Raw genomic sequence first — 27,995 nt, 5'->3', positions numbered from 1 at the left:
CCTGCTGGGTCCCTGAGACCATGTTCTGGGGACAATCCAGACCACCTCGCTCAGAGCCCAAGGTCCATCTAGCCCCGTGTCCCGTCTCTGACAGCAGCCCCATAGAAAGGGCAGGACACGGCCCAGCCCGCAGTCATGTGATAACCAGCCCCCCCACGAGGTCTCCTCCTGACGAGGGCGCGGTTGCAGGCCGAAAGCAGGAGGTTCCACATCCCTTCCAAACATTCATGCTTGTTAGTGATGTTCGTACAGGGCCTCACGCAGTGGGGGCTCAGCCTCGAGTCACTGCTGCCACCCAGCCAGCCGCCACCACCCAGCGTGCCTAGGGAAAGCCCGCGGGAGCCGCGCGGCGCACGGGGAGACACTGACCACTACCTGGGTGTTTTTTATTTCAATATATTAAATATATATTAATCGGAAAAAGTCACATGGGAAATCCAGAAAAATACACAAATATAAATGTTGATTTTGTGTTTTACGTACAAGTTTATATACAGGAAAAGGCCAAAGCGGGAGAGAAAGCTCTCCCAGGCACAGAAAGCCACGTGGTTGTCAGCTGAAAGAACAACAAAATACACGTCTCCCTCCCCCCCTCCGCAGCGCCCCTTCTCTTCCCTCACTGCCTCTGCAGGCCTCCTCCGTATTTACAAGGTCGAAACTCCATTTACAGCTTGTATGTTTACAAAAAGACGCGTCTGCAGCCGACAGGCGTGAAGCATCTCATGTGCAGGTGGCTACACCCACCGCACGTGTCCGTCACTCCCTGGGCAGCGCTGCCCAAAGCACACGTGAGGCAAGAAGCCGCTGGCTGGTCTGGAAAGGACTTGGTTCCGGCAGTGGGCGGCAGAGGCGCCTGCTCCCGGGACGATCCCTGTCTGGCAGCAGGCGGGCAGAGAAGGGAACTCAGAACCCATCCCCTCCTCTTCTGACGGGCGGTACAGCCAGCCCCTGTGCGTGTCTCAGGACCAGCTGCCCTGCCCACGGGGCGGAGCGGCAGCCGCGGCCAGCAGTAAGCAGAAAGCCAGGGCTGGGCGGGGGCTGTGGGCACCGGGATATTGTGCATCTGAGTTCATCACCTTAAAGGCATATCGGAGATCTCGCGATCCCCGGGTTTGGTACACAAGACGGGACCTGGAGGCCGCGCACGGTTCACCCCCAGGATCACGGGGAGCAGAAGCCAGGAGCGTGAGGGGCTCTCCCCGCTTCCACTGAGTCCCCGTGATTCCAGCTGGCAGCGGGGCTCGCCCCACGGTCTCTGGAAAGGCTCCATGAATTGTCCCTCCCCCTCCGTGGGCGGAGGGACGTGTCCGTGAAAACGCCTCTTATCAAACGAGCGAGCTCCCCGGGGCAGGGGCCTCCCGGCGGCTGCTCCCCCCTCAGAAGGGCAACGTGTCCATGAAGATTTTGTCCACGATGGGAGGCGGCGGCACCAGATCCTCCAGCTTCAGGTAGAAGATGCGCTGGAGGCCCTGGGTGCAGAGGGTGCGCAGCTCCGGCAGCTTGCCCAGCAGCTTGGACAGACAGCTGGGGCGAGTCTGCTCACTCGCCGTGGACGTCACGTGGTCCTTAAGGCAGCTGACGATGCGGTTCTGCAGATCCTCCACTTTCTTCGGCTCCTTCAGCCCGTGCCGCTCTGGAAAGGAGAAGGGAGCGGTCACACCCCACCAGGTGCAGCCAGCACAGCTGCAGCAAAGCTGCCCCCGAACTGCCCTGCCTCATCTCATCCCCTGTTCCAAGGAGCGGACGGACGAGCACAGAGGATGCTTTTGCACCCTGTAAGGCAGGGTCCTGGCTCGGCAAAACCCTGTTCGAGCAGCCAGGCATTCTGGGAACTGTAGTTCTCAGCGGGACCCTGGGAATTCTAAGCTACAGCAAGGCATGCTGGGAAAGGGGCCGGAGTATATACAGGCTCCGGGCTCCAGACTGCCCTGCTGATGGACGGGGATTGTGCGGAGCCAGAAGCCTGACCCCGGTTTAAAGAGCCCAGCTCGCCCTGACAGAGCTGCCGTCTCCCGCCTGCAGCCTCTAGGGGCTACTGGGATTCAACAGGCTTAGGTGTGGCTAGTCACTTGGAGTACCCCCCCCGCCCTCCCCAGACATCTTCCAGGATCCCGGTTCTCGGAGGAGGGTGATCAGCACCTTCTGGAAGCCAGGCCCCTTGAAGGAGTCTCAAGCTGCCTGCTGAAATCACGAGTCACTCTGGGAAATTAATCATCGTCCGAGCAAATTCCTCCCCACGAGGAACGGAATGGGGGAGAGGAGAGATGGAAGAAGCCAGTGGCTGAAGGAAACCATTTAGCCACGGCTTCCTGGGCCTTCTCCCATAGCACCGAGCAGCCTTCGGCTCCTCCCCGCCCCCCCGGAGCTCGGTAACACGTTCCTAGCGTTCTCGCCCGTGTGCGAGCAGTGCAATAAGCCCGCGGCCCAATGCCAAGAGGGAGCCGGCGTCAGAGCTGGGATCGGACCCTTTTAGCTCCCAGTCCAATGGCCAGCCCGGCCCACCCCTTCTCCGGCAAAGGCATCCGTGCGGCGGGAAGGTGCCAGCGCGCCCCCACCTGTGATGATGACGAGAGCCGCGAGGCAGGAGAAGGAGGGCACGTCGATGCTCATGCGGTGCAGGCTCTGGGAGAACTCGAGGATGGAGTCGATCCACTCCCCGAAGCCACGCACGCACTGCGTTCGGTGCAGCACCACCCCGCTGCAAAAGATCAGCTTGCCTTCCTCTGGCTTCGACCTGCAAGGGACAGGGCAGGGCCCCGCATGGTCAGGAGAGCCGAAGGCAGCCCCAGGGGCTCCTCTGGCAGCAGTGTGGGGGGGAGCTAGGGAAGCGGTTTAAGAGCAGGACCAAGAGTTGCATCGGAGGGAGCTTGGGCGGAAGGGAGCCCTGATGAGGACAGCTCGGATCCCAGCCCAGCTCCCCGGCACGATGGGCCAGTGCTCATGGGTGGAGTGAAGGGCTCGGCAACAGGGCCGAAATTCACCCATCCTGGAACCCCAGGTTCCAATCCCAGAAGGGGCAGCTCAGCCCTCTGCCCTTGTGCAGGGCGTGGGCTCAGGGGCCCCTCCGAGCCATGGCCTCCTTTGAAATGCTAACTGCAGACGGCTTTGCCCAAGGTCATGCAGAGCTGGGGACAGAACCCAGGAGTCCTAATCGCCGGGCCCTAGCCACTGAACCACGCTGCCATGTCGCTGTTTGGCCTCTTTAACCGCACTGCTCCCAGATGCCCTGGCTCTGCAGGGACTTGGCGGGTTTGCGAAGCAGAGGGAGTTACCTGTAGGCCAGCCGAAGAATAAAGAGCTCCAGGAACGCAGATTCCAGGAGCAGGTCCTGATCCTCCTTGGGCAGCTCCTGGAACCCCTGGATCTTCTCAGCCCACTTGCGGATCACGTCCATGGAGCTGGTGAGCAGGTCGTAGAACTGCTGCACATCCACACAATCCTCCTTCTCCAGCTGGTAGGAGACAGATTCCTGGAACTGCAGCAGACAAGCGGGGGTGGGGTTACCTTCCCACAGGCCGAGCCGCTCACTGCCTTACAAGCCCGTTACACGCCCTCCGAGTGCGCAACAGAGACAATAACCCCACCCGCCCGGGCGTGGGCGCTGTCCGGCTGGCAACAGGGCTCCTGGGCTCTCATTTGGGCTGCAAGGAGGAGCGTGTCTAGCGGTTAAAGGGGGAGGATTGGGAGTCAGGACTTCTGGGCTCTCTGCTGCTGACTTACTCTGCGACTGGGCAGTTTGTTGCACTGCTCTGTGCCTCAGTTTCCCCCATGTAAAATGGGGATAGCCCTAACTCACCGGGCACTGGGTGGCGCAATTGTCACTGAGCCGCGTGGCCAGTGGGTGAAAGGAGTTGCATTCTCCACTGAGCCGCGGGCCGGCCAGCATTTCACTGCCGTGCCGAGTGCAGAAACCAAGGCTCCGTCTCCTAGATACGTTCACACTCAGGCTCCAAAATACCGTTGCTGGGATTCGCTCATGCAGACAAATCCATCTGGATGCAGAGCACTGAGCTGAGAACCCAGGAGTCCTGACTCTGTCCCCCTCTTTAACCACTAGATAACACAACCTCCGAGGACCCAAAAGAGAGCCCAGGAGTCCGGGCGCCAGTGCTAGGCACTCGATAATGTGCGTGCCTGTGTGATGCTGACTGTACCAGGCACGCCCGAGTGTGCAATCAACGCACACGGCACCAAGATGCAGGAAGCCTCGAGACGAGGCCTGGCACTGCTGGCCCCATGGGGCAAGCCAGCCACGGAGACAGGAGGTGGCAAATTGGTGGCACAGTGCTCTGGTCCTAGGGCTGGGGAACGGACCCAGGAGTCCTGTTTCCTAGCTCGCTAACCATTGGGCCACACTGCCTTCGCGGAGTTGGGAAGAGACCTGAGGGGTGCCCCACACAATAGCACACTGCCTCGTTTGCTCGGCTGGGAAGGTGGGGCGCTCACGGGTCCTTTTACAGTCAGCTGATGCTACTCCTAGCATCCCAGCCAGGGCCGAGGTGGTGGCAGGGAGCCAGGTCTAGGAGGTGTTCGCGCTCTGGCTCTGGGGTTACCTTGGAATAGTCCAGCTTGGTGGCGCTGGGGACGGAATCGATGTGCGCCCTCACGAGCGACGTGATGAGGCTGACGGGGGAAGCGTCCTGGCTCTGCCGGGGCTTGGATGGAAGCCGACCTCTGCGCCCCTTCAGGCTGTCCGTTCGCACCACTGCGGAGAGGGAGAGAGGACATGAGAAGCAGGCACTCGGTGCTGAGTGCAGGTGGCTGGGGCAGATCAGTCCTGGCAGAGAGCTTTCTCCGCTTGGCCGCCGGTTCGAATCCAGCTCAGGGCAGCAGGGCCGGACGCTGCGTTGGCGAGCGGTGATGGGTCCTTCTCAAAGGATGGGCCGTCACGGCACTACGTGGTCTCCTAGGCCCACAGATAAGCTGCCCCAGCACATGAAATGTTGGCAGAAGCAACGCTAATTAGCTGCAGCCAGAACCGAGCGCGCCACAGAGAGGAGAGAGCAGCATTCAGAGAAAGCAGGATACGGGGAGGAGAGACGCAGCTGGGGGGCGGCTCCCCACGCATCCCCCCCCCGGTCAGCTGGCTTGTAAAAACACATGGGGAACTGCACGTGCACGACTGTGGATCGACTGACGCACGCACAGGAGCCGGGGTCAGGGCTGGAGGGGCCAAAACCTCACACAGTTTTGGCCCCAGAATCGGATGGTTCTTGTGATGTTTCTACCCACTTGGGTTCAGGCCTGGCAAGAACAGATCCTGTGTCCCCTTGTGAGAGTCCAGCCACGTCTCAGCCCACAGCCCACCCTGTTCTGGACCCAGCCCGGGATCGGACTCACGGAAAGGCAGGTGAGCATTTACGAGTGATACGAAATTGGCGGGAGCTGTGGCAAAGCCAGGGAAGGAATTGCAAAGGAGCAAGAAAACAGCAGCAGGAGACTCAGCTGGGAAAAGCGCAGCCAATACACCTGGGGCCAAGGATCAGACACAGGCTAGTCAGCGGGGAGGGGAACTCAGGCAGCAGCAGAGCTGAAGGGGGATAGCAGGAGGCAGCGCCACAGGAGGAGTCAGCTCAGCTGCGAAGAACACAGGGGATTTCTGGCTGGACACAACCTGCCCCTGTGGTGCGCTCTGGCTCTCCCGTTTCCAGCCTACGCTGCCGGGTGGCACCACCCAGAGATTCTGGCCTAGATTGAGCCATCCTGGGCGGGCGACGCTGCCCATGCTACAGATGGGCACCGAGTTCTGGAAGGGCGCGCTGTACCTTCTTTGACCATGCCCACGGCAAGGCACTTCTGGAAGCGACAGAACTGGCACCGGTTCCTCCGCCTCTTGTCCACAGGGCAGTCTTTGTTGGCCAGGCAGATGTACTTGGCGTTCTTCTGCACCGTGCGCTGCGGGGAGGAGGAGAAACAAGGGAGAGCGTCAGCCTCCGGCACAGAGAGGGCGCGAGATGCTGGGTTTCCAGCGTCGGGCATGGGTGGAACAAAAGCCCTTCTGTCCCACCGGTATTTTTAGAGCCGTGTTCCCGCCCGACCATGCCCAGTTTCTAGTTTCACATCCGAGAGGCCATGTTCCAAGGACACGAGAGGGGGAGGAGAACACGTCGCTCTCCCGGGGGTGCCCCAACAGCCCGGGGCACCTGTCCACTTCCATCCCCAGGCACCGGCGCATGCAGGGGTGGATGGAGACTCAACTGCCCCCTCTGGGAGCTGGCATGGATTCCCCTGCCTTGCCCCCTGCCCCGGGGACTTGGCGCCATCCTGCCCCGCACCAGACACAGCTTCTCTCGCCACCAAAGAGGCATCACTGCGAGAACTGCCCACTGCGGCTCGCGAGCTTGGATGACCAAGCGGGTGGTCCCCAAAGGGGCCTGGCACCCTCGCCAGCAGAACATTCGAAACCAAGCGCGTGCTCAACAGGCTGAATCGGGGCCCAGCGGCGAGAGGGGGACAGGAGGGAAACCAGCAGAGCAGGCGAGATCTTCCCAAGTGGCTAGCGACTGTGGGGCCCAGCCCGCGGCAGCCTGGAACGGCGCAGGGAGGCGGGTGGGAGGTGGCGGGCAGAGGCTCTGCTGAACGGGATCCTTGGGGACGGCTCTGTGCGCCCTGCTCTGCCCTCCCCCATCCTCCTGGCCCAGACAGAAAGACCATGAGCTGCACAGGAGGCTCGTCTACACTAGCCCTCGCACCTGCCTGCAGCACCTGCGTCAGCCCGGCTGGGAGAGGCCCCAGCGCACGGCGCACGGGGGCTGCAAGTGGCAACAGCTCTCGGCCACCTCCCGACCCAGAACGACTTGGAACTGCTGGCCCGTGCGTCGGCAGAGCCCTGGGCCGCTGGGGCTAGTCCACACGCAGCGGCCATACAGCTCTGCCCATCCCCACCCCCCTCCCTCGCAGGTGGGGGGGGGGGTGCGCACAGGGATCCCATCCACATCCCAGAATCCTCTGCGCTGGCTGCAGGGCTGCAAAGGATTCTGGGGCACGTCTGGGAGCAACACCTGTCACCCGCCGCGGAGCAGGAGCTGCCGTGCGCTGGGGGCAGGAGCCGCGCAACGCCGCAGGCCGAGCAGGGAGGTCCCATCGGCTCCGTGGGCTCCCAGGCATCTCCCAACCCCAGCCCCTTACCTTGAAAAAGCCCTTGCAGCCCTCGCAGGTGCGCACGCCGTAGTGCTGGCAGGAGGCGTTGTCCCCGCACACGGCGCAGCGCCCCTCGTTGGCGCCGGGGCTGCGCGTCTTGGCCGGCGACAGGGAGCCGTCCATCAAGGCGGGGCTGTCCAGGAGCGGGGAGGCCTGGCCCAGGGACAGGCCGGAGAAGTCCACTGGAGAACTCTGGGAGAGCGCGAACACCTCGGCCTCCAGCCGGTGCGCGGCCGGCTGCACCTTGTGGGGGCTCTGGGGGGCCCCGGGGCTGGGAGCGGAGGGGCCGAAGAAGAAGGAGGGCTGGGAAGAACTGCTTTTCTGCTGCTCCGCCCAGGGCCTTATGGCCTCGTAGTTCTGAGTGGGCGAGTAGGCCCCAAAGGAGCTCTCCCACGCCGGGACCTGGGGGGTCTGGAAGCCTGGGGTGCCCGGGGACGGGATGGAGCAGGGGCTGCCGTAATAGTCCGAGCCGCTCGAAGACATGGTCTCATCCAGCTGGCTGCTGAAGGAGCCGGGGTAGCAGCCGTACACCTGGAAGTCCTCGAGTTTGAAGGAGGTGGGCTGGCTGGAGGCCGGGATCTGGTACAAGAAGGCGTCAAACTCCCCGGCGTAGTTCTCCATGAAGGTGCTGAAGCTGGGCAGGGAGGTGGTGGCCGCGATCTCGGTGCTGACGAGGTCCATGGTGAACTTACTGAGCTCGGGAGTCAGGAAGTCTGCCGGGTAGTGCTCACAGGCCCTTCCGCTCTGAGGCAAGGTCCCATGCTGCGTTTGGATACAGGGCATCTCTGAGCGAGGGGGCAAAGGAAAAGGCAGAGGAATTAACAACCGGCAGGAATCGCACCCACGCCCCAGGGCCCCATTCACAGGGCAGAGAGCTCTGGTGAGGCACCAGCTCAGAGGCACAGCACGTGCCGTGCGGGAGACGGGACCTACAGCACCTCGGAGCGTCAGCCTTTCCCGGGGGCTCCAGGGAGACGCGCCCCTGCCTCGGATCGGGGCGTACGGAGTGACCCATGGGTAAGGCACTGGACTAGGAACCAGGAGATCTGCATTCTAGTCCCAGCCGCTTCCCCTCCCACGCTGGTCTGTTTGCCCTGTGGGCTCTTTGGGGGCAGGACTGTCTCCCCCCAGGTGTATATCCAGCATCTAGCACAATGGGTGCAGACTACGGAGAGTTAGAAGCTGGCACCTTACAATACTTGCTGCCCAGTAATTAACAGCCCTGATCCCAAAAAGTGCTGAGCATAAATGAGCTGGCGGGGTCTCCAGGCAGCTCTGGGTTGTCCACATCACAAGAGGGAAAGAAATTCTACCCTGGATGGGCATGAACTGGCTCCCCTGCCCTTCCCACGGGGGCAGGCTAAGCCATAAAGCCAAGGGCTGGATGGAGCACGGAGGCTGAGCACCTCACTGCCCTCGAAGGTGGTGTCTGGGCCATGCGGAGCACGGGGCTTGCTGCTGCAGGAACTTCTGCTCCCGGGGGAGACGGCCTGAAGCACTAAAACCAAGTGTTTCAAGGCCACAGGGGTTAATTTCACCACGGTCAATGAAAACCCGCCCACGGGCTGCCATCTCCATTGCTAGCAGTGTCTGCTCAAAAGCTCCAGGGTGGGGGCTCGCCTCGGTCCGGGCCAGTGATGTCAATCAGGAGTAACTCCAGCCAAGCCAATGGCGTTGCACGAGCCCCTCTGTGAACCCAGGCGTAAGGCCCACCACCACCACCCTGGCCCAGCCACCTGACACGTTAGTGGGGCTGGGAAATGGCAGAAGGAGATGGTTTGCCGTTCCCACAGCGAGCCGTGGTGCTGGAGAAGGACTCGTAGGACAGGGCTGTCCTGACACGCCTGTGTCTGACGCCGGCCTGGCAGCAGCCACCTCCTTTGGCGGCCTGGAGCGACGTCCATTAAGCCGTCAGCACTGCGTTCCAGGTGTTTGGAGCCCAACCAAAGAGCTGGCTTGCGCTGGAGATGGGGCAGGGAGGCAGAGTCGCTTGGGAAAGCCATTAGCCCCATCCGCAGAGGGGGGCGACATAGGCCTCCTTGGCGGCCTAGGAAAGGTCGTTCTTAGCTAGCCCCAGAGGCAGAGAGATCGGCTGAAATGCTGTGGCGGCAAAGCCTCACAAAGGGAAACAAAAGTCACCACCAGAGCTGCCAGATGGCCCTGGTGTGGCCCAGCCTCGCCGCCCCGGGCTTGGCAGGAATGGGTTGCTGGGCCACAATATTGGGATCCAAACCTGCTGAGTGGGGGCGTCAGGCGCAGAACTTTGATCCGAATTCAAAAGCCAACTACACAGCCTGGGCCAGGCTCCAGGATCACTCCAGGATCACTCCACTCCTCTTTAGGGAGCCAAGTACAGGCCAGATTCCCACGAGCACCCAGCCCATGCAATGCACCCGCTCGCCTTCTCCTCTGCTGCATTCCCTCCCCCAGGCATCCAGCAAAGGGAGGGACTGACTTTCACTGGCAACCAACCCGAGGCCCTTGAGATTTCCTTCTGTGCGACTCTGGCTGGACTGGCAGCTTTGCAAAGAGCCGGGGCTCCGGTGGCGTGGCAGCAGAGAACACAGAACGGCACCTCCCAGACCCGCAGGTCTGTGGCACATGCACTGTTTGCAGGTTCATTCCTATCTGAGCAGCTGCCACAGCAGATGAGCATCAGAGACCTGAGCGCCCTGGACTCTGCACAGACACAGCCAGAGACCGGCCTGGCCCCAAAGATCTTACAGCCTCGGCAGACAAGACAGACAAAGGCGGGAGGGGAAACAAAGACTGAGAGCGCAAGGGACTTGCCCAAGGTCATGTTGGAGGTCAGGATACCCAGGCGGCCAGCACCCCAGCCCGGCAAGTCCTGTGGTCTGCACTTGTTCGAAAACCCAAACAGGATTGGCCCCTCAATACAGACTCTGCCCCTCCTGCCAATGGTCACCCCGGCCACACCCTGGCGAGGGTACACGCAAACCTACCTCCCGGATTTTCACCCAGAGCCCCCCCGACCGTCCCATTTGGGCTTGTATCCAGCTACCCTCCCTGTGCAATCTGGGGAATGTTTTGTGCCCGTCTCTGGCACCTGAAGGAGCATCTGACCAGCTGAGCGGGTGAAAGGCCCAGCAGGCTGGCTAAGTGCTTGCGGGGCTCAGGGAACAGGGCCTCATCAGGCGGGTCACATGCTATCACCCTCTCTCCCCTCCTCGGGCACACGTGCTTTGGCTTGGCATGCCCCCACCCCAAATCCCACCACCCCCGCCCTGGTTCCTGCTCCACAGAGGTGGTTGCCCTTTGCATTCTGCGCAGGGCCATTTCACACCCATAACCAAGACACCACTTCCAAGAGGGGAGGAAAGGCTGAAAACGGTCACCAAGTGTTTAGCGTTTTTGCTGTTAGACCCCCTCAGCCCCCCCCCCCAGCTCCAGAGGAGCCATCTTGCTCTGGAGATCTCCGCCAGCCAGTACATTTAATCTGCGGCAGGAGAGGTGTTTAGTAACTGGCGGGGCAGAGCTGGTAACTGACCCATGCCGCTTTGCCAGCTTGCTTTGCTTTCCGACACATGCTCGCCTGCCTCTCCGAAGCAGGGAGCAAACGGAGCCATATAGAGGAGAGACGTAACCAGAGTCCCCAGCCCAGCTGAAAGCCAAGACAGAAGTAACCCTTGCAGCAAGATGATAATGTAACTCATCTCGCAGACCTTTAAAGGTCATGGCCTGATTGGCTGAGAAGCAGTCCTTTACGGCCTGTGAAGGACTGCGGAATGTCGAGACACCAGAACCCCGGGCGGCACTGACAGGGTCGCGCCATCAGAACAAGGTTACAACGTTCTTGGGGGACCAACTGCTCCTTATTCAGGCAAAGTGCCTACTGGCTTGGAGAAGAGGCTTCAGGACCTAGCCGATGATTTAAAAGCTACGGCCACAGAGAGATCTCGACTGGGCCATTTTCCTCGGTCATGAGCCAAAGCCACCTCCCAGGCAACTCAACGGAGACCGATTGGCTCCTCTGAAGTGTAACGACATTCTCTGCTCAGAGTCACAGGACGGGGTCCATCTAGCCACAAAGACGGGTGGCCTGGCACCGACTGAGGGCTTAGGAGATGTAGATTCACTTCCCACATCTACTGCCATCTCCCCAGGGACTCTCTGGTCCTTGTGTCTCACATGTAGAATGGGGATCGTAATTCTATTTGAAGTGTAAGCTTTTTGGGGCAGGGACTGTCTCTTTCTAGGTTTGTACAGCGCCCGGCACAACATGGCCCAGACCTGAGCTGGTGGAATACAAATAAAGAGAGGGCCCATCTGGGACTTTCCCTGCCATGCCAAGGGAGACCGTCAATGTGTGTCACAAGGGGAAAAAAGTGGTAAAATTGCCTCATTAACCGAGCAAAGCATTCGCACAATCCCCTCCATCTCCTGTCCCCAGCTCGGTGCACAGGCCAGTTATCCTGGGCCCCTAAAAGAAAGGCCTGACTCTTCATAGTGAAAAGCTTGCTAGGATTCACTGAATCTCAGGCCTGCCTTGGGAGATGGTATTTCTAACCTTGCCTCAGCCCTCTAGCGTTACTAAAGTCCACGCGAGGCTGATTTATGCCAGCTGAGGATCCGGCCCTGGTGCCCAGGGGCATGAGGCCCAAGGAGACCAGGCTCCCTCTCCCTCTGACAGAAGAGCTGTGCCAGGGAACGGGTGTGCACAGTCAGTAATGATGGGCACAGGCTGCTTTTGTCTAGTCCTAGGGCTCTGATGAGCTGCAGCGGAATTTCAGAGTGTCAGAGACGGTCCAATATGTCGATGTTGGCAGCCACAAACCATGGCACACTCTTGAGGGCTGCAAAACGACAACTTCCTGGAGGTCTTCGTGCCTTGAACGTCATTGATAAGAACACGGTGGCTTGGCTTGACCAGATTGCACATGCCAAGCAAGCCAATAAAGAGTGTTCTGGGCAATATTTCCCACCGCGATGTAGAATGGACGTTATATATAAATATACACCCATCACACCCGCCTCTGCAGCCTGAGCGGCCACTACGCCGCGTAACAGACCCACTCAGGAACGCAATAGCAGCCGCAGAGCGAAAACTCAAAATATCTGTGCTCCATAGGCACAAACTCCAGCTGCCTGAGCCAAGAGAGACTGTCCATCAGCTGTATAGGGCTTATGACACACAGCTGAGTCATTCCAATTCTAACCAGCAGAGGCAACCCACCCAGCCACACTATTTACTGTGTACACCCGTTCCCCACCTCAGCTTTGCCAGTGCAGGAGTCACACCAAGAGAAAGAATTGCATTAGCTTGATGTTACTATAGCAACCCAGCAGCATACTCACCACCAAGCCTTTATGATGGTTTTTTTTTTTAAGAAAATGCAAATTGCTTTGATTATCAATCACCACCAAGGACAAAACATGTGAATCCTCAGCCTGGGCCTGCCGAGTCTCCGCACAGGGTTTGCCAACGTTCTCTTTCCCCTTTTCAGCTTGCACTTTACAAATCTGCAAGGGGACGATCAGCAGGAAAAGTTGGTTTCCTGGACGATCAAAGCTTCCCCTTGGTTTCACCGGCGCTGCTTTCCTTTTGAAATGTATTTCCCTCTCCTCCTTTTTAAATGGGGATAAGCGAGACTGATACGGATTATGATTTTTTTTTTAAAGCAATATAAAAATCCCTCAAATGCGCCCCCTCCAGTCTGCCAAAGAGCACTTCAAAAAATGACAGTCCTTAGCGGACTCGGCTGCACCTAGGTAAATCTGTAGTAACACTACTGAAGTCACTCTGGATTGCCAGCAGCGTAAAGGAGAGCAGAATCTGTTCTCCTCTCTGCAATTACTCTCCTATGATTCTAATATGTGGCTTTAGCCAGGGAGGTGCTGCAGGCTCCTGACCAGGCCTGTTAATTATTGATACAAGAGTGAGGTGCCCATCCCTGTGGTATCCAGGCATCTACCTTCTGCCGTGCCAGAAAAACGCACTCCCCCTGCCATCGGACCTTGTTGCAGAGCGGATGACAGCAACACGTTCACGAGTCTTTAGGCAAAGCACAGGAGCCTTCAGACGGGAGCAGTGCTTCAGCTCCCCTCCAGGACCACAGTGGCAATGAGTTGACTTTGCCGGCCATTGAGGCCTGGTGCAGCAAGTTAGAGACAAAAGGAGCCTGGATGGTGGGGGTGAATCTGGTTGCCAGGTGTTTGAAGGCAACGCAGCCCCTGTCGCTTGAGTCCAGCCAGAAACTGTATTCCCCCCACGTCCCCAACTAGCAGAATCCAGGCTCAGCAACCACATCAAAGGAGCACAGTGAGGCCTTTCCGGATTTGCTCCCCTAACCATGCTGGTGCCAAGTTGTTCTGCATGTCAAAATTCACAAGGCATTTATTTTTATTTTTTTAAAACCCAAAACGAAACAGCTGCTCTGTTCAGAGACTAGCCCGGCCAGGCAGCAGAAAGTCGACTCAACAGTTTGCCATTCTACAGCAGCTCTGCACACAGATGGAAGGAGGGTCCCCGTTTGCATCCCAGGATCGACAACACAAAATAATACTTTGCAAAACCAATGAATTGCCCATGCGATTAAGCGACCCTCATGGATGCCTTGCCACGGGAGGGGACTTCAGAGCTGCGTGTTTATGTTGGAGTGTCAAAGGACAGTAGAAGAATTAGCTGCAATGTATTACATGTAAACAGTGGTTTAAAAGGGGAGGGGGTAATCTTAATCTGGGAGCTGCAGCTTTGCTGAAAGTGTGCCCCTTGGCTTGATTTAAACCTTTTTTTTTTTTTTGGGGGGGGGGGGGGGACAAGTCCCCTGCCCACCAGTACACACTTTAAGCTCTGCATTTAAGCCAGCAAACAAGGAACCAGAGCTCCAAGACACAAAGGTGATTGGAGATGAAGACCAGAGCTCTGCACACAAGCAAGGTGGTAATCTGCAGAGGGGCTTGCAAGACTTGCTGGAGAGTCGCTGTTCCGTTGTCATACGCCCACTACAGTCCTGACCCACTGTCACTTCTTACAGACTGCCCGCTGTCTGGGGGCAGAGTTCCCAGAGTAACAGGCAAGATCAACGCTGGTCAGCCGAATAAATAGCCTCCACCTACCTCCCGATAAAATGGGAATAGCTGCATCTTCTCAAGCCCCGAAGAGCTACAGCACAGACACTGCCCTGCGGCACCCCCCGCCCCCCAGCACAACTCCAAGCCAGAGCAGAAAAACAAAACGATGAACAATGCACAGCGCCCCGCGCCACCTGCACGCACCTTCCCAAACGCCCGGCTCAGGTTGCTGCAACTTTATCCTTCCAAAAGGCAGCGCAGACTTTAAACGCTGCCAGCTGAATTTAAACAAATCCCCCCCCCCCCCGCAGTTCAACTTCGCAAAACAGCACCGGCGAGCGCCCCATCTCGGCTGGGTGAAAACACCCCGCCAGATACACCGGCGCCCCTCCCCCAGGGAAGAACACCCCTTATTTAAGATGCAGGTGCCCCCCCCCCGCCCCACACTCTACCCGATCATCACAAATCAGCAACTACACAGCCCCCCCCGTGCAGGTGCACGGGCCGAAGTGCAGCCCCCCCCCGCTTCCCGGGGCTGAGTAACCCACCTACCAGGTGCACGCGCGGGGCTTCCTCCGGCCCAGCTCGCCCGGGACTCGCGGCTCGCAGCGGCCCAGCCAGCACCGCCTCGCTCGCCACTGGGGCTCCCCAGCCCGGGCAGGGAGATCCTCTTAAGCCCTCTGTGACGCACGGGCCGGGGGCGGGGCCAGAGGAGGGGGGACCCTCTGACGCAAGGGCGGCTGCAGCCGTGGCCATACAAGGCGAGAAGGGGCGGAATTTTCCGGTCCGGGCGGGGCGGGGCGGCGGGGGGGCTGGAATGTCTGGGCGCGTGACGCACGCGGGGTTCCATTGACGCAGGCCTTGGAACTGTTTGATCTATAAATAGCCCGCGCTGCCCCTTGCTAAAAATAGACCCTCCCGGGCAGCGAGGGGGAGGGGCGCGGGGCCAGAAATAGGCAGAGCCCCAGGGGGGATGAAAACAAAGGGGGGGCTGGGGGGGCAGGGAACAGCAGGTGGAGCAGGGGGGTGGGGGGAAGGAAGGGGGTTGGAGGTGGAAGGATCGCAAGGGGGGGGAGGGGAGGGGAGGGGAAGGGAAGAAAAGGGGGGAGGGGGCCGCAGCTATTTAAAAACAAAGGCCCAGGCAGCCCCAGGGCGAGCCGTCACCAAGGGAGTATTTTTAAAAGCGACTCTGGGCCAGGGCGGACTTTGTAACGAAAGCGGGGCGGCTCCGCGAGGGTTTACATTCCCCGCGGCTGCAGCAAGCCAAAGGAAGCCCTGCTCCGGTTCAGGGAAGGGGGCTCCCCGCTCCCTGCTCCCGCCTACCCTGCAGACAGCCAAGGGGCCCGCTGAGAGGGGAACTGCCTCATTTGATTGCAAAATCACACACACACACACGCCCTCGACCTGTGAGCTGCATTGCACGGTACACACAGACGGATCCTGTTACAGGGATGCCTCCACGTTTGCACAACAGGCGCTCTTCAGAACTGCCACCTGTTTCTTTCCCCATCATTGGTGGGGTTTCCTCTGCTTTGAAGGACAAATCTCACTCGAGGTTCATGGCCCTGCTCCTGCAAACATTTATGCTAGGGTTAGAGTAAGCACCGGCGCTTTTCCAGTCACTTCAATTTACGGGTACTTACATTTAAGCAAGTGCATTAGTGCAGGATTGGGGCCTAAACTGGTTTATCATCACATAGAACAGAAGAACGGCCAGACTGGGTCAGACCCAGGGTCCATCCAGCCCAGTGTCCTGTCTCTGACAGTGGCCAATGCCAGGTGCTTCAGAGGGATTGAACAGAACAGGTGATCCTCAAGTGATCCATCCTCTCGGCCATTCCAGCCTCTGCAAACAGCCATCGCTGCCTATCCTGGCTAACAGCCATTGATGGATCTGCCCTTATGAACTTATCGAGTTGTTTTTTTTAACCCTTTTATAGTCTTGGCCTTCACAACATCCTCTGACAAGGAGTTTTTAAGCTCACCCAGACCTGCAGTCACTCTCACACACACAAGCTTTCTGCAGAATGGGGATCATTTCTAGTTTTACTGCCCCCTTCCAGAAAACACATGCAGAATATTTTGTAAAACTGGGATCTCTTTACACTTACTGGCCTCCAGCGTTTAAAAAAAAAAAAAAAAGTCACCTAGAGCATTTTGCAAAGTTGGATAATTTCCCATTTCCTGCCCCTTTGAAATGCAACTGAGATTTTCTGCAAACCTGGGATCACTTCAAATTCATTTTGGTTTGGTAAATGTTGCCCACCACCATGGTACATGAGCACAGAAGAGAAACCCATCTTTATACGCTGCCTGGCACAACAGCAGCCCAATCTGGTCTCTACAGGGGCTAGCGCCATGTAGGTTACATCCTAACACCCTAACTAGCGTTGTCATGGCAGCACCTGCCAGGACAGAGAGGGCAATTCCAGCTGTGCAGAATTCCGTGCTGCTTCTCTCCATGAGATGATTCTGCAGCACAGGGACCATCCGATCTGTTGCAGGAAAGAGCCATGTGGAAATCCTGCGGGTTCACTCAAAGGAGGAAGGGAAACTAGGGATGTGGGGGGCTGAGGATTCTGAAAAACTAGGTCAGTGTGGAGCACGTGGCATCCTGCACCTGCCGCTGCCCAGGATTAATGTGCAATTCTTTCCTGCCCCTTTGAAGTCACATAGCAAACATCACCCTGGCTCCCACAGCCACTCCTCTGCCAGTGCGGGAACGGGGCACAAGAGGCAGGGACTCGCACCACACCAGTATCCAGTGCAGCTTCTTACACAGGCTGTCAACTCCTTTCTAGGCTGTCCCCAGCCCTGGTGTCTCCACCCTCCTCAGGGTGTCCCCAAGACCTTTCCTCTACCCAGTCCCTGCTTTATGAGGTTGGGAAGGCACCAGGGTCTGCCCCTGCCATGAGCTGTTCCCAGCCTTGCCTCCAGCTCGCTTGGGTGGCAGCTCCCTTCCCGCACTCAGCAGAACAATGGGCTCCTACGATGTTAATGACGATAACAATGACAATGATAACTGGCCATTGCCCTCTGCTGGATGGAGTCAGAACTGACTCACCATGTGTCATTCTCCCCACACTGCTAAGGAAGAGTCTCCCTCACGCTGAGCAGGCCGGGGCTGTTTTCTCCAGAACAGGGGAAGCTGAGTTCTATGCAGGCTGCCACCATGAAATTTCAAGTGGCCATGCTGTGCGGCAAAGCAAAGTCCTTGGTAAAAAGGGAACAGACCCCAGCTCCTTTCCTGTATCTGGAGACGCTGGTTTGCTGCATCAGCACAGCAAGGAGACGAGACTAATCCGATATCCACAGGGCTGTAGGAACATGGACATAAAAACAGCTAAGCCAATGAGAGCAAAACTGAGAGCAGGGTCTGGTCTCCTTGTCCCCAAGGGTTAATCCAGTGAGCTGCCAATGAGAGCGGAAAGCAACCACAAAATTCAACAGAAAGACACTTCCTTCTCCCTGAGAGAGGGACAGTAAAATCATCACCACCTGGCTCTAGGGACAAATGAACCAGAGCAGTCGCCCTGGTACGCGTCGCTGCCTCAGCCACCAAGGGGAAATTGTTGGGAGAACCAGAACACTAGATCCTGGCCTGCTTCAGGGAGTTTGGGTCTGGATTCAGAGTGCCCCAGTGTACAAGCTGACTCAGACCCAGTTCTTATCGCTCCATGTTTATACTCTGGGAGTGCCCAACGGCTGCAGTTCGGACTGGGGCCTCCATTGTGCAAGGAGCTGTGCAAACACGGACACCAGATCCAAACTAGCGTTGCACGTGGAGGTCAGTCACTGCAGCCAGGGAAGGTGCCCTTATTCTAAAGCAGTCACTTCAATCGGCGCAGCTCCATTCCCAGAGTCCCCCAGGACACAGGTGTCTGCCCACTCAGATACAGAACTGCCCTTCCCCTCGGGGACAGGCCTTGCTTTCCTTTTCAAAGGAGTGCTGGGTGTCCACAACCCAGGACATTTCTCCACACACAAACCCGCCCCCATTTATTGAAAGTGCATTTTAAAAACCAGTTGAGTTGAGTTAAACCGGTGCACGCCCCAGCAGGGACGCTCTAGATTCGATTCAAACCCAGTTCATATCAATAAACATAAATGCAAGCTAAGCGGACACAAGCCAGTTTTAAAGTAATGTAAGAGTGTCCACATAGTGGTTTGCACCAGCTGAGCTACACCGGTTTGCAGCTTCAGCATGTAGACAAGGCACTGATGCAGAATCACCACTAGCAGTCACCTCCACACTCACTGCACATGACCGAACGCCCTCAGCTCCCACCGCCCTCGCGGAAATCACACAGCACTTCACAGGGTCAATCCCTTCAAAGTCTGCCCCCGTGGAATCCCTCCTCTCTGCCTGAATGCCTCACCCAGCTGTGGCCGGTGCCTGGTTTGCTACGGCAGCACCAAGTCCAGCCGACAGGGAGGGGATTTCGCAGGTTGAGAAGTCAGAGGCTGGAAAGATTTATGCATTTTCCTATTGTTAAAATATTTTTAGCCCGAGCTCTGGATTTGTTTAAATGCTCACGTTTATAAAAGCAACTGCGTAACAAGATGCGTTTTTATTACATGTTTGTGCTGAGTTCCTGGCAGGCCTCCCAGGGCGGCTGGGCTGGGGAATGTGTCTGTGGGCTGGATCACTGGGTGATCCTTCCAGTGGTTCCAATCTGCTGGCTCAGGAGGGCCTTAAATTGGGTAAATCAATCATAGTCTCAGTAAATAAGGAAAAAGCCAAAGAAGGAACAGAGCCGGGGGGCGGGGAGGGAAATGGAGAAGCCTCTAATATACAAGCTGCTAAATATACACCCAGGGCTAGAGGTTGCATGGGTTTAACTGAGGGCGGAATTTAACCCTTAGCAAGTCCATAGGCCAGTGTGTTTATTTTGTATGCCGAGGAACTGAGTGCATGCGAGCCAGACCATCCCAGCGTGCTGCGAGGCCTCTGACAGACATGCCACCCTGAGCGCTTCCAAAAGCCGGCTGTCCTGGGGCAAATCACTAAGTCTCTTTGTGCTGCAGTTCCCCTCCTAGAAAATGGGGACAACAGAATGTGGCTGTTGTGAAGCTACGCACACTTAGCTGCTGCGATAATGGAATGCAGCCACCTCTGGGGTGGATTGAGGGCAACTGTTTAGTACAGGAATTTAACGAGAGCGCCACATCCGGGGGGATTTAATGAGGCAGAATTTAGTGAGCAGAGTTGGAACTTGGTCAGGACACCAAGGTTCATCTGTGGGGATACATGAGAATGGCCAGGCTGGGTCAGACCAGTGGTCCATCTAGCCCGTATCCTGTCCAGTGGCCGGTGCCAGGTGCTTCAGAGGGAATGAACAAAACAGGGCAATTAGCAAGTGATCCATCCCCTGTCGGCCACTCCCAGCTTCTGGCAGTCAGAGGTTTAGGGACACCCAGCACGTGGTTGCATCCTGACCATCTTGGCTAACGGCCATCAGTGGACCTGTCCTCCAGGAACGTGATTTCTTTTTTGAACTCAGTTATATTTTTGGCCTTTGCAGCATCCCCTGGGAGCGAGCTCCAGAGGATGGCTGTGCGGTGTGTGAAGAAGCACTTTCTTCTGTTTAAACCTGTGACTGTTAATGTCACTGGGTGACCCCTGGTTCTTCTGTTATGTGAAAAATAACCCTCCCCTATTTACTTTCCCTACACCACTCCTGATTTCACAGACATCTACCACATCCCCCCCCTTAGCTGTCCCTTTTCGGAGACAAACAGCCCCAGTCTTTTTAATCTCACCTCATATGGAAGCTGTTCCAGACCCGCAGCATTTTTACTGCCCTTCTCCGCACTTTTCCCAATTCTAATGTATCTTTTTTGAAATGGGGGCACCCAGAACCTTTAATGATTGTCTGATTAAGGAAACTGAGCTGAGCAACTGCCTTTGCTTCTCCATTCCTCAGTCTTCCTGTCTCTAACATGGGGTTAATACTTACCTGCTTCTCAGGAGAGGAGATAGGATTTGAAAATGTACTAGCTAATTCTAAGATGCTTTGCAATTCTCAGATGAAAGAAATGCACTAGAGAAATGCAACGTTTTCAAGCAGCAGATACCAAAGAACCAGTAATCTACAAGGCACTTGGTGAGTGACTTTCAGGGGATTTTCCCCAAACAATGTTTTGTTTCAGATTGTTCTTGATTTTTGTGTCAAAACCTGAGCGCTAGCAACCGGGCAGCTCAGGGGATTCAGTGATAGGGACGCCGAACTCTTGGCTGCCAGAGCGCCGGTTCAAAGGTGGCCGAGGATCCTAAAGCACTGTGGCCTGATGGCCATCTGGTGCCTTCTGGGACCGGGTTACATCGAGTCAGACGCAGTCGGGTGACAAAGGGAGGCAACGTTGTCTAATGGTCAGAGGCGGGATCAGGTCCATATTTGCAGAAACAGTCACTAACTTCGGGTGTCTTGAGACGCCTGGAGGAGATTGGCACCCGAAAGTAATGGACTCCTTAGAATCTGGGCCATTAGCCCCATTGCCCATTCTGCTACAAACTTGCCACGTGTCCTTGGGCACGTCACCTCCTGGTGCCTCCGTTTCCCCGTCTGTGGAACACGGCCAACGACCCCCGTCTCATTAAAGCACTTTGCCATCCGTGGATGGAAAAGAAAGCCAGTCAGTGCCAAGTGCGGCTCTTGTTGCTAAGCGGTGCCCAGGATGGTGTGACCCATGGACTCCAAGCTCCCCTGTCCTTCTCGAAAGGCAGAAGAGGCAGGCAGAGAGCGCCTCGGAGAATCAGACCGGGGGGCATCTAGTTCAGGATCCTGTCTCTGGTGTCAGCAGCTGCACAGGGTGATGCGCAAGGGGGGCTTGAGATAGCCTGGCCCAGGGAAAGCTGTGTATCTAGGCAGCTTGTCTGCAGAAAAGGGCAAAGCCAGGATGCCAGTCCCGGCGACCGCCTCTTTTGACAAGCACAAAAGTGGTGCAGAGCAGTTTGGAGACGCCGGGGTTGCAGAAGCAAATGGGCCCATGCAGGCAGGATGGGCAGCTGCTGGCCTGGTTTTGCGTCACCCACACAAGCCACAGAGCACGAAAGCAAAGCCAGGAGAGGGACACCAGCGACGGGCACACAGTGACACCACATCAGATCTCCTGTGCCGGGCGAGCAGCGTGTCAGTTCAGTCACGTCAGTTTCTCCAAGCGAAGTGGTGAGTGTCAGCAGAGCAGCCACATGCACTTCCCGCTGGTCAGGAATAGTCTGTGAATGATGCATCGGATGGTCCCCATGGAGCTTCCTCCAAGCAAGACAGACCCTGGCTTGGGCAATGGAAACATTCCCGTCTGCTGCCAGCAGCCCCACGTTGTGCTGCCTTAGCCAGAAAAACACCGAGAAAGACGATCTTGGAGGGGTGTTAACTTTGCACCATCCTCCTTAGTGCAGATGAATGGGACCCACTCGGAGAGCGGCGGCTGGCAGCAGGCGTGGCAGGGGGTGGAGGTCTGTTGATTAGAACAGGGGCTGAGGGCAAGATATCTGCCTTCTAATCCAGGCTCCCGCACTTGCTGGCTGCCTCCCCTCCCCCCCGAAAGGGGCCACTCATTTTGGGAGCCCAACTTGAGACCTCTTGGGCCTAGTTTCTAGAGGGTGCTGAGCTCCCATTGACTTCGCCTGGCGCTGGGGGTGCTCAGCACCTCTGAAAAGCAGGCCCATGGGCAGCCACCGTTAGCACCTTCAGAAAGTGATGGCCCTGCCTGGCCGTACATGGGCATTGAATTCCCGCCTTACCGCTCGCCCCTCAGACAGCTGGAACCGCCCCCGCCCTGCGCCAAGGTCAGCTCCCCTGGGGGCTGCTCCTTCCATGTGGCAGCAAAGTCGGTTTCACTTTAGCTTGCAGTCAAGCCAGCTCCACACTTCTGCGCTCTGCAGGATGCACGCCCTGCAGGGGATGCTGGCTGCTCAGAACAGCTGGTTCTGGTTCTCTGCTCTGCTCAGCTGAGCTACCTCAGTAAGAGTCCCCGGAGTCACCCGCGCGAGAGGGTGGAGAACCCACCCTGCATCTGATGAGCAACTCGGTCAGGTTCCAAATCACTACATGCATTTCGATAGCACCTAGAGGCTGCTTGACGACGTGGTGCCGAGCGCGGCGCAGACAGAGAGCGGCACAGTCCCTGCCCCTAGGAGCTCGCAGTTCACGTCGCTGAGCAGCAGAGGCGCCATCGATGCCCTATTTCATAGCGGGGGCCATGCAAGACGAAGCCGGTCGCAGAGCCAGGAGTTAAACCTAGACCCGGGGCAGCGTCGCACCCGGGCCAAGCAGCAGACTGTCAAAGCCTCTCTCAAGCATGACCCGAGGCTGCAAGGCCACCCGAGCAGGCCTGTGCGTGAGCTTCGCCGGGACTCCTGCCTCCCGGGGCAGAGCAGAGCAGAGCAGAGCAGAGCGTTTCCAACCCTCCCAAGCCGGGCCCGGGGCCTCTGGGCTGCAGGTGCTTGCGGGACCTGCTGCGGCTGCTTGGCCTGCCAAGACCCAGTGCGCACGAGAGCCCTGCCCACGGCAGCTACCGCAGCCTAGGAGCGAGTCCAGCAACAAAGCCGGCGGAGACACTGGCAGGGTACTCCCGCCGGCTGAGGGGCAGGGTGCGGGGCCTCGGGCCACGGGAGAAGCCCCCGGGGCAGGCAGGGGGCAGGAGAAGGTGCGGCGAGAGCGGTGAAGAGCTGCCGGCCAGGCTGCCATCCTTGGGCTGGGAATGAAGCAGGGATCGGCCGCGCAGCCGGTTACAATCACCAGGGGCTGGGAGCGGGAGCTTGGCAGGCGGCGCGCGAGGCATGCAGGGCCGGGGCCCACGGGGGCGTCGTCAGGCGGCCGCACGCCCAGACGGGGAGTCCTCCCCGGCGCTGGACGTCAGAGCCCTGATGGCGCATGCGTGCGTCAGCCAGCAGCTGGCCTCACCAGCACAGCCAACTGCCATATATAGGCACGGGGGGGAAGGGGGGTACTTTGTGCTCCGCGCTGGCTCCAGGGACTGGGGGATGGGGTCTCTGGTGGATCAAAAAGTGGCTCCTTTGCCCCCCCCCAAACACAAACACACACACACACAGCTGGGAACTCTCATGCTCTGCTGTAATCAAACAGACTTCAGAGAGGAGAGATGATCAGCTCCCCCCGGCAATGCAGCATTTCCACGCCCTTCACCCCCACCCCAGAACCAGGAGCCCTCACCCCAGTCCCCCCAGCTTTCCCCTCCTACAACTAGGAAGAGAAGCCAGGAGTCCTGGCTCCCAGCCACCCCCGCTCTAACCACTAGGCCCCTCATTTGCATCCTGTTCTACAGGGCTCCAGCAGCTGCCAGGCCCAGAGCTCTTGCAAAACCAACCAAATACTCAGGCAGGGGGCAGCTTCCCTCACCTTTGGGGGCTCGGCCCATGGAGATGATGGTCCCCAGAGCGTGCCGCGCTCCCGTCTGACCGGAGGGGCTTCCACAGGCTTTGCCTGCCGAGAGCCGCTGTCTCTGCTGAAGAGCGCAGGACGCGGCTCTGGCCACCCCCGCTCACTCTCTGCGCTGGCACCTTGGACCCAAATCCAAGATGCCAGGATGTGTTGACTGGGCAGGGCCCAGACCCCCCCGGGGAGCCTGCGTAAAACATCACTTTGGCGCGTTTCCGCAGGGCCCTGCGCCGCGGTTAGCGGGTCCCAGCCCGGGGCGCTGGACCAGGGGGTGCTGAAAGCCATGGAGCCGAAGTGCAAACCCTGCATACCAGGGAAGCCAGCCCGGCCCCCTAGCTCCAGCCCCACTGCACCCCCGCTCGGATCCCCTTGCAACGATGCCACTCGGCGTGTTCCAAAGCCGCCCCCCCCGCCCGCTGAGCGAGGAGAAGAGAAGCTGCTGCTGTCGCACGGCACAGAAGGGAACGGGATTCCCGGCTCACTGCAGCTGCTCCCCACTGGGAAGGCATCGCCCCCAAGCCATAGCATCCAGTGCCCCCCTGCAGGGTGGGAGGTGAAGCCCTGCCCCCTCCCCTCCCCATGGCCAGGGTCTGCTGAGTAACCCCCCCGCGTGTGCAGCGCTGGAGATGGGGGGAGAGATCGGGGAGCAGCCACCCTAGGGACAAGCGCAGCGGGCAGGGACCAGCTCCTGGGACCCTTCACTGTTTCTCCGCTGCCCCGAGGTCTCCTGGGGGGCTCTGGCTTCTGCAGCCTCAGAGCCATGGTTCTTCCAGGACACGGACACCACTGGAGCCAGCTGGAACGCCAGCTCCATCCTCCACTTCTCTCTCAGCTCTCCCTAGCCAGGCCCCAGGCGCACAGGATGCAGACTGGCCCTGAGCAGGCAGCCATTGGCCCCCAGACAGCAGGAGGGGAGCGCGAGTGAGGTTACAGGCTGGGGCTGCTGAGAAGCACATGACAGGCTGCGGCTGGCCACGCTGACGCGCCCAGTGATGACGCCAGCGGCCGCACACAGCAGGGGCAGGCCAAAGGGCGTCCGGGAGGAAGACTCTGCAAACACAGCTGCTTGTCTAACAGCCTGTCTCACTGACGGCGCTCGCCTCCCGGGACGCAAGGGCCCCGATCCTGCTGCCCTCTAATGGTGGAGGCCAGCCTGCCCGGACGACACTGCTGTGCCCAGGGGTGGGAGTTGGGAACACACTGGCAGGACTGCAGGTGTTTCCCATGAACTGCTGTGGCCCACGGGGGTCTGAGCAGGCAGCAGCCCGGTCCAGGGACTCTGCGGCTGGCTCCCTAACGTGCCTGCACAGATGCTCCAATCCCCTTGCCCTACGCCCCCCCGAACTCTCCTACAGCCACTCGCAGCTGAGGAGCCAAGAGAGGCGCTAATTCCTCCAGCGCTCCCAGGCAGTGGGAGCTCCCCCCGGGACACAGATTGGGGTGTGGCGAGGCAAAGTGATTTGGTCCAGGCTACACAGCAAGTCGATGGCAGAGGTGGCAAGAGAGCCCTGGTGTTCCAGTGCTGGGCTCCCCGTGCATGGCTGCGCCCTCGTCCTGTGCACACCAGGCGATACAGCGCAGGGCTGACCGGCGAGGGAGGGGCCGCTGTTAGCTAGCTCAGGCGGTGGCAGCCCCAGTACGAGGCATAGGGACGGCTCGTGGAACCGTGCTAATGACGTCACATCTCCTGTGCCTGCCGTCAGCGGCTCAGACGGCTTCCCCGTTTCACTGCGGGGGAAGCAGGTACAAAGAAGTCAAGTAACTTGCTCAGAATCATGCAGCCAGTCAGCAGCCAGGCCCAGGATAGAACCCAGGAGTCCTGACTCCCAGCTCCCTCCGGCGCAATTACAAGACACTCTGCCTCCCTCCGGCAGGCGGCGCTTACAGGATGGTCCGGTCTGCTGACCACAGGCTGACTCTGGCTAGGAGGCAGGTGAGACACAGCTCGTGCCGGCTTTGCTCTGACCTGCCGTACCTAGGCCCGAGCTGTCCTGGGCCAGGAGAACTTTACAAACCTCTGGTTTCTTTTTGCCTTGCGTGGAACAATCTCACCGGCCCAGCAAAGCTGCTGGACCCCGACTGAGCTGGCAGCTGCGCAGTAAGTCTAAGGGCTTGTCTATACTGAGCTTTATGCACCAACCCAGCTGCACTAGTGCAAGCCCCTAGGGCAACATGCTTGCACGGGTGGAACCAGGCCCGTGGCCCTTGTGCTGGTACTTGGTGCTTTGTAAATTGCTGCCCCTGTTGCCTCCTGCTGGTGCAGGGAAGGTCCCTAGGAGGATGTGCATCCTGTCACATACTTTCGAGGCTGGCTGGGCTTGCCACGTACTCCTGAAGCCTAAATCCACGTGGCTGGCAGCAAGCAGCGGCCGTGAAATCTGTGGAAAGTTCCCCTCAATACGCCGGTACATTTCCGGCACTCAAGAGCCTGCTCAGGTGTGGAGAGGGAGAAGAGGGCGAGGTGCCCGTGCCGGGCTCAGAGGGACTCCACAGCTGTCCTAGCAGCCTGCGTTGGCTGGCACGCGGACACGTCCAGGCAATGTGTGCGTCGGGCGAGGTGCCAGCCCTGCTACGCTGGCACTTGCATGAGCAGCCAAGATGCCTGGCATGTGCCCCGGCAGACAGGCTGCAGGCCACGCGGGCTCAGGAGCGAATCGACTTCCTGAGCGGATTCAAAGCCACAACCCAAACTGCCCCTGCCTGATTCCCCCCCCGGGGCACAGCTGGGGGAGGCTGTTCAAACAGAGGCTGATGTGCCTCTCTTCACTGCCCACCCCGCCCAGCAGGAGGAGGACACAGAGGGTGCTGAGACGGGGGGGATGACGACTGTCACAGCGTTCGGGCACCGCACTACGGGTGCAGCCCATCAGGTGCTCGCCAGGCGTCCTGCGGCATCTGAGAGGCGATGCTGTTTGTCTCAGCAAGAACCACCTGCCTGGAGCCAGAGCAGGCATGTCTGGAGTTTCCTAGGGTGGTTTGGTGCAGGGCTGACAGCCAGGACACTGCAGTGATGGCTGCACTAGCAACGCCCCCGCAGATCACACCCCCTCCCACATGGGTTGACAGGGGAATTTAGTCTCTAGCCCATTAACTCTTTGGCCTCATCGCTCAGCCAGCAAGGTGGGGGTGGGCAGCGAAGACCGACCCTACCAGCTCTGCTGGGGATTCCCTAGCCATTAGGAAGGAGGCTGAGACCCATCCAGCTCATTCCATGCAGCATAAGGGCAACCCCCAGCCCCTGGAACCGGTGAGCGAAGGACAGGGGCACCGCAGCCCCCTCCCTCCACCCCTGTGCTCAGCACAGAAGGTGAAATGCAAAAGCAAACGCAAGGAAGAAAACGGGGGCATGAGCCGCACGGTCCAGAGAGGGGGCTGGGGGCGGGGAGAGCACCCAAGACAGCAGGTTCCACAGATATGGGGGGGGTGCATGTGAGAAGTACATGAGGTTTTCTGCCCCCCCCCATGTCTGCACACGGTTACAATCAAGTGGGGGCTGCCGATTCACGTGAAGTGACACAAGAAGCCCCCCTACCCCAATGCGGGGCGGGGGGTGGGACAGAGACAACCCCCCCCCCCGCCCTTATTTAACGGAGCACAGACCAGGTAACTGCGGCTCCCTCCCCAGCCTGCAGATGGGGGGGGGGAACTGAGCCCCCCCATTTACACAGACCCAGCCCAGTGAACGTCCCCGCCATACAGACTCCCCCAGGTCTCGGGGCGGGGGGGGGGACAGCGCGGCCGGCGGGGGGGCCCGGCGGGGGGGACAGCCCGGCCGGGGGGGGGGGGGGGGGGGCCCCGGCCGGCGGGGGGGGGGGGGGCACAGCCCGGCGGGGGGGATAACCCGAGGGGGGGCAGACCTTCCCTGGCCCTGCGCTCACCTGCTCACACGCACGCCTCCGCCAGCTCCCTCCGTCGCCGGGGCCGGGCCGGGCCGGGCCGGGGGCGGGGCCGGGACACCCCCGGGGTGACCCCGAGCCGCGGCGGCTCCGCACGGTCCATCCGCCGCCTCGCTGCAGGCCCGGCCCGGCCCGGCCCGGCGCGCGCGGCGGGGGCCCCGTGACGTCAGAGCGGGCTCCGCTGACGTCGGTGGAATCCCCGCAGCCCGCGCGCGGGGGCTAAAAATAGAGGCGGCGGGAGCCGGAAAGGCGCAGCCCCCGGGCACCCGCCGGGCGGGGGCGTTGCCGGGCGGGCGGGGTTCACCCGCAGCCCGCTCGCTGCTTTGCTTCCAGCGGGGGCCGGGGCAGGGCCCCCCAGTCCCCAGTCCCCAGCGGGGGGCGGCAGGCACCGCGCAGCGTCCTCCGCTTGCTGCCGCTGGCCGGGCTCCCCCTGCAGGGCACTGACCCCGCGTGCCCCGAGCCGAGCACCCCGAGACTCACCCTGAAAACTCAGGGGATCCCCAAGTCCCCAGGCTTCTCCCCA

General features: G+C 59.3%; 1 protein-coding gene across 4 annotated transcripts; it reads right to left on the bottom strand.

Moving 5' to 3' along the window:
* Window position 1: 1 nt before the first annotated feature.
* On the bottom strand, window positions 2-27,990 carry NR4A1 (nuclear receptor subfamily 4 group A member 1). 4 transcript variants are annotated; one of them, XM_067529818.1, is made up of 7 exons: window positions 27,455-27,990; window positions 7,129-7,925; window positions 5,766-5,895; window positions 4,554-4,705; window positions 3,273-3,475; window positions 2,556-2,734; window positions 2-1,633 (listed from the first exon to the last, which is right to left on the bottom strand). In XM_067529818.1, the coding sequence occupies exons 2-7, from the start codon at window positions 7,921-7,923 to the stop codon at window positions 1,377-1,379; spliced, it is 1,716 nt and encodes a 571-aa protein (XP_067385919.1). In that variant the 5' UTR covers window positions 7,924-7,925; window positions 27,455-27,990; the 3' UTR covers window positions 2-1,376. The 4 variants fall into 4 exon arrangements, with proteins under 4 accessions (XP_067385919.1, XP_067385923.1, XP_067385921.1 ...); XM_067529822.1 differs by having other exon boundaries at window positions 3,273-3,451; XM_067529820.1 differs by lacking the exon at window positions 27,455-27,990 and adding an exon at window positions 14,725-14,804.
* Window positions 27,991-27,995: the final 5 nt, after the last annotated feature.

The sequence above is a fragment of the Emydura macquarii genome, unplaced genomic scaffold, assembly GCF_026122565.2.
Source record: "Emydura macquarii macquarii isolate MOO-44397 ecotype Brisbane River unplaced genomic scaffold, CSIRO-AGI_Emac_v2 contig_2994, whole genome shotgun sequence".
Classification (NCBI taxonomy): domain Eukaryota; kingdom Metazoa; phylum Chordata; order Testudines; family Chelidae; genus Emydura; species Emydura macquarii.
Note: the sequence above shows the minus strand (reverse complement) of the source record. Positions and strands in the feature narration are given on the sequence as shown.

Excerpts from the sequence above, each read along its gene's own strand:
- NR4A1 (XM_067529818.1), bottom strand. The coding sequence starts at position 7,923 with ATGCCCTGTATCCAAACGCAGCATGGGACCTTGCCTCAGAGCGGAAGG. Across the intron at positions 4,706-5,765 it reads CGTGGGCATGGTCAAAGAAG|TGGTGCGAACGGACAGCCTG; the intron begins GTACAGCGCGCC and ends CCCTCTCCGCAG. Across the intron at positions 1,634-2,555 it reads GGCTCTCGTCATCATCACAG|AGCGGCACGGGCTGAAGGAG; the intron begins GTGGGGGCGCGC and ends TCTCCTTTCCAG.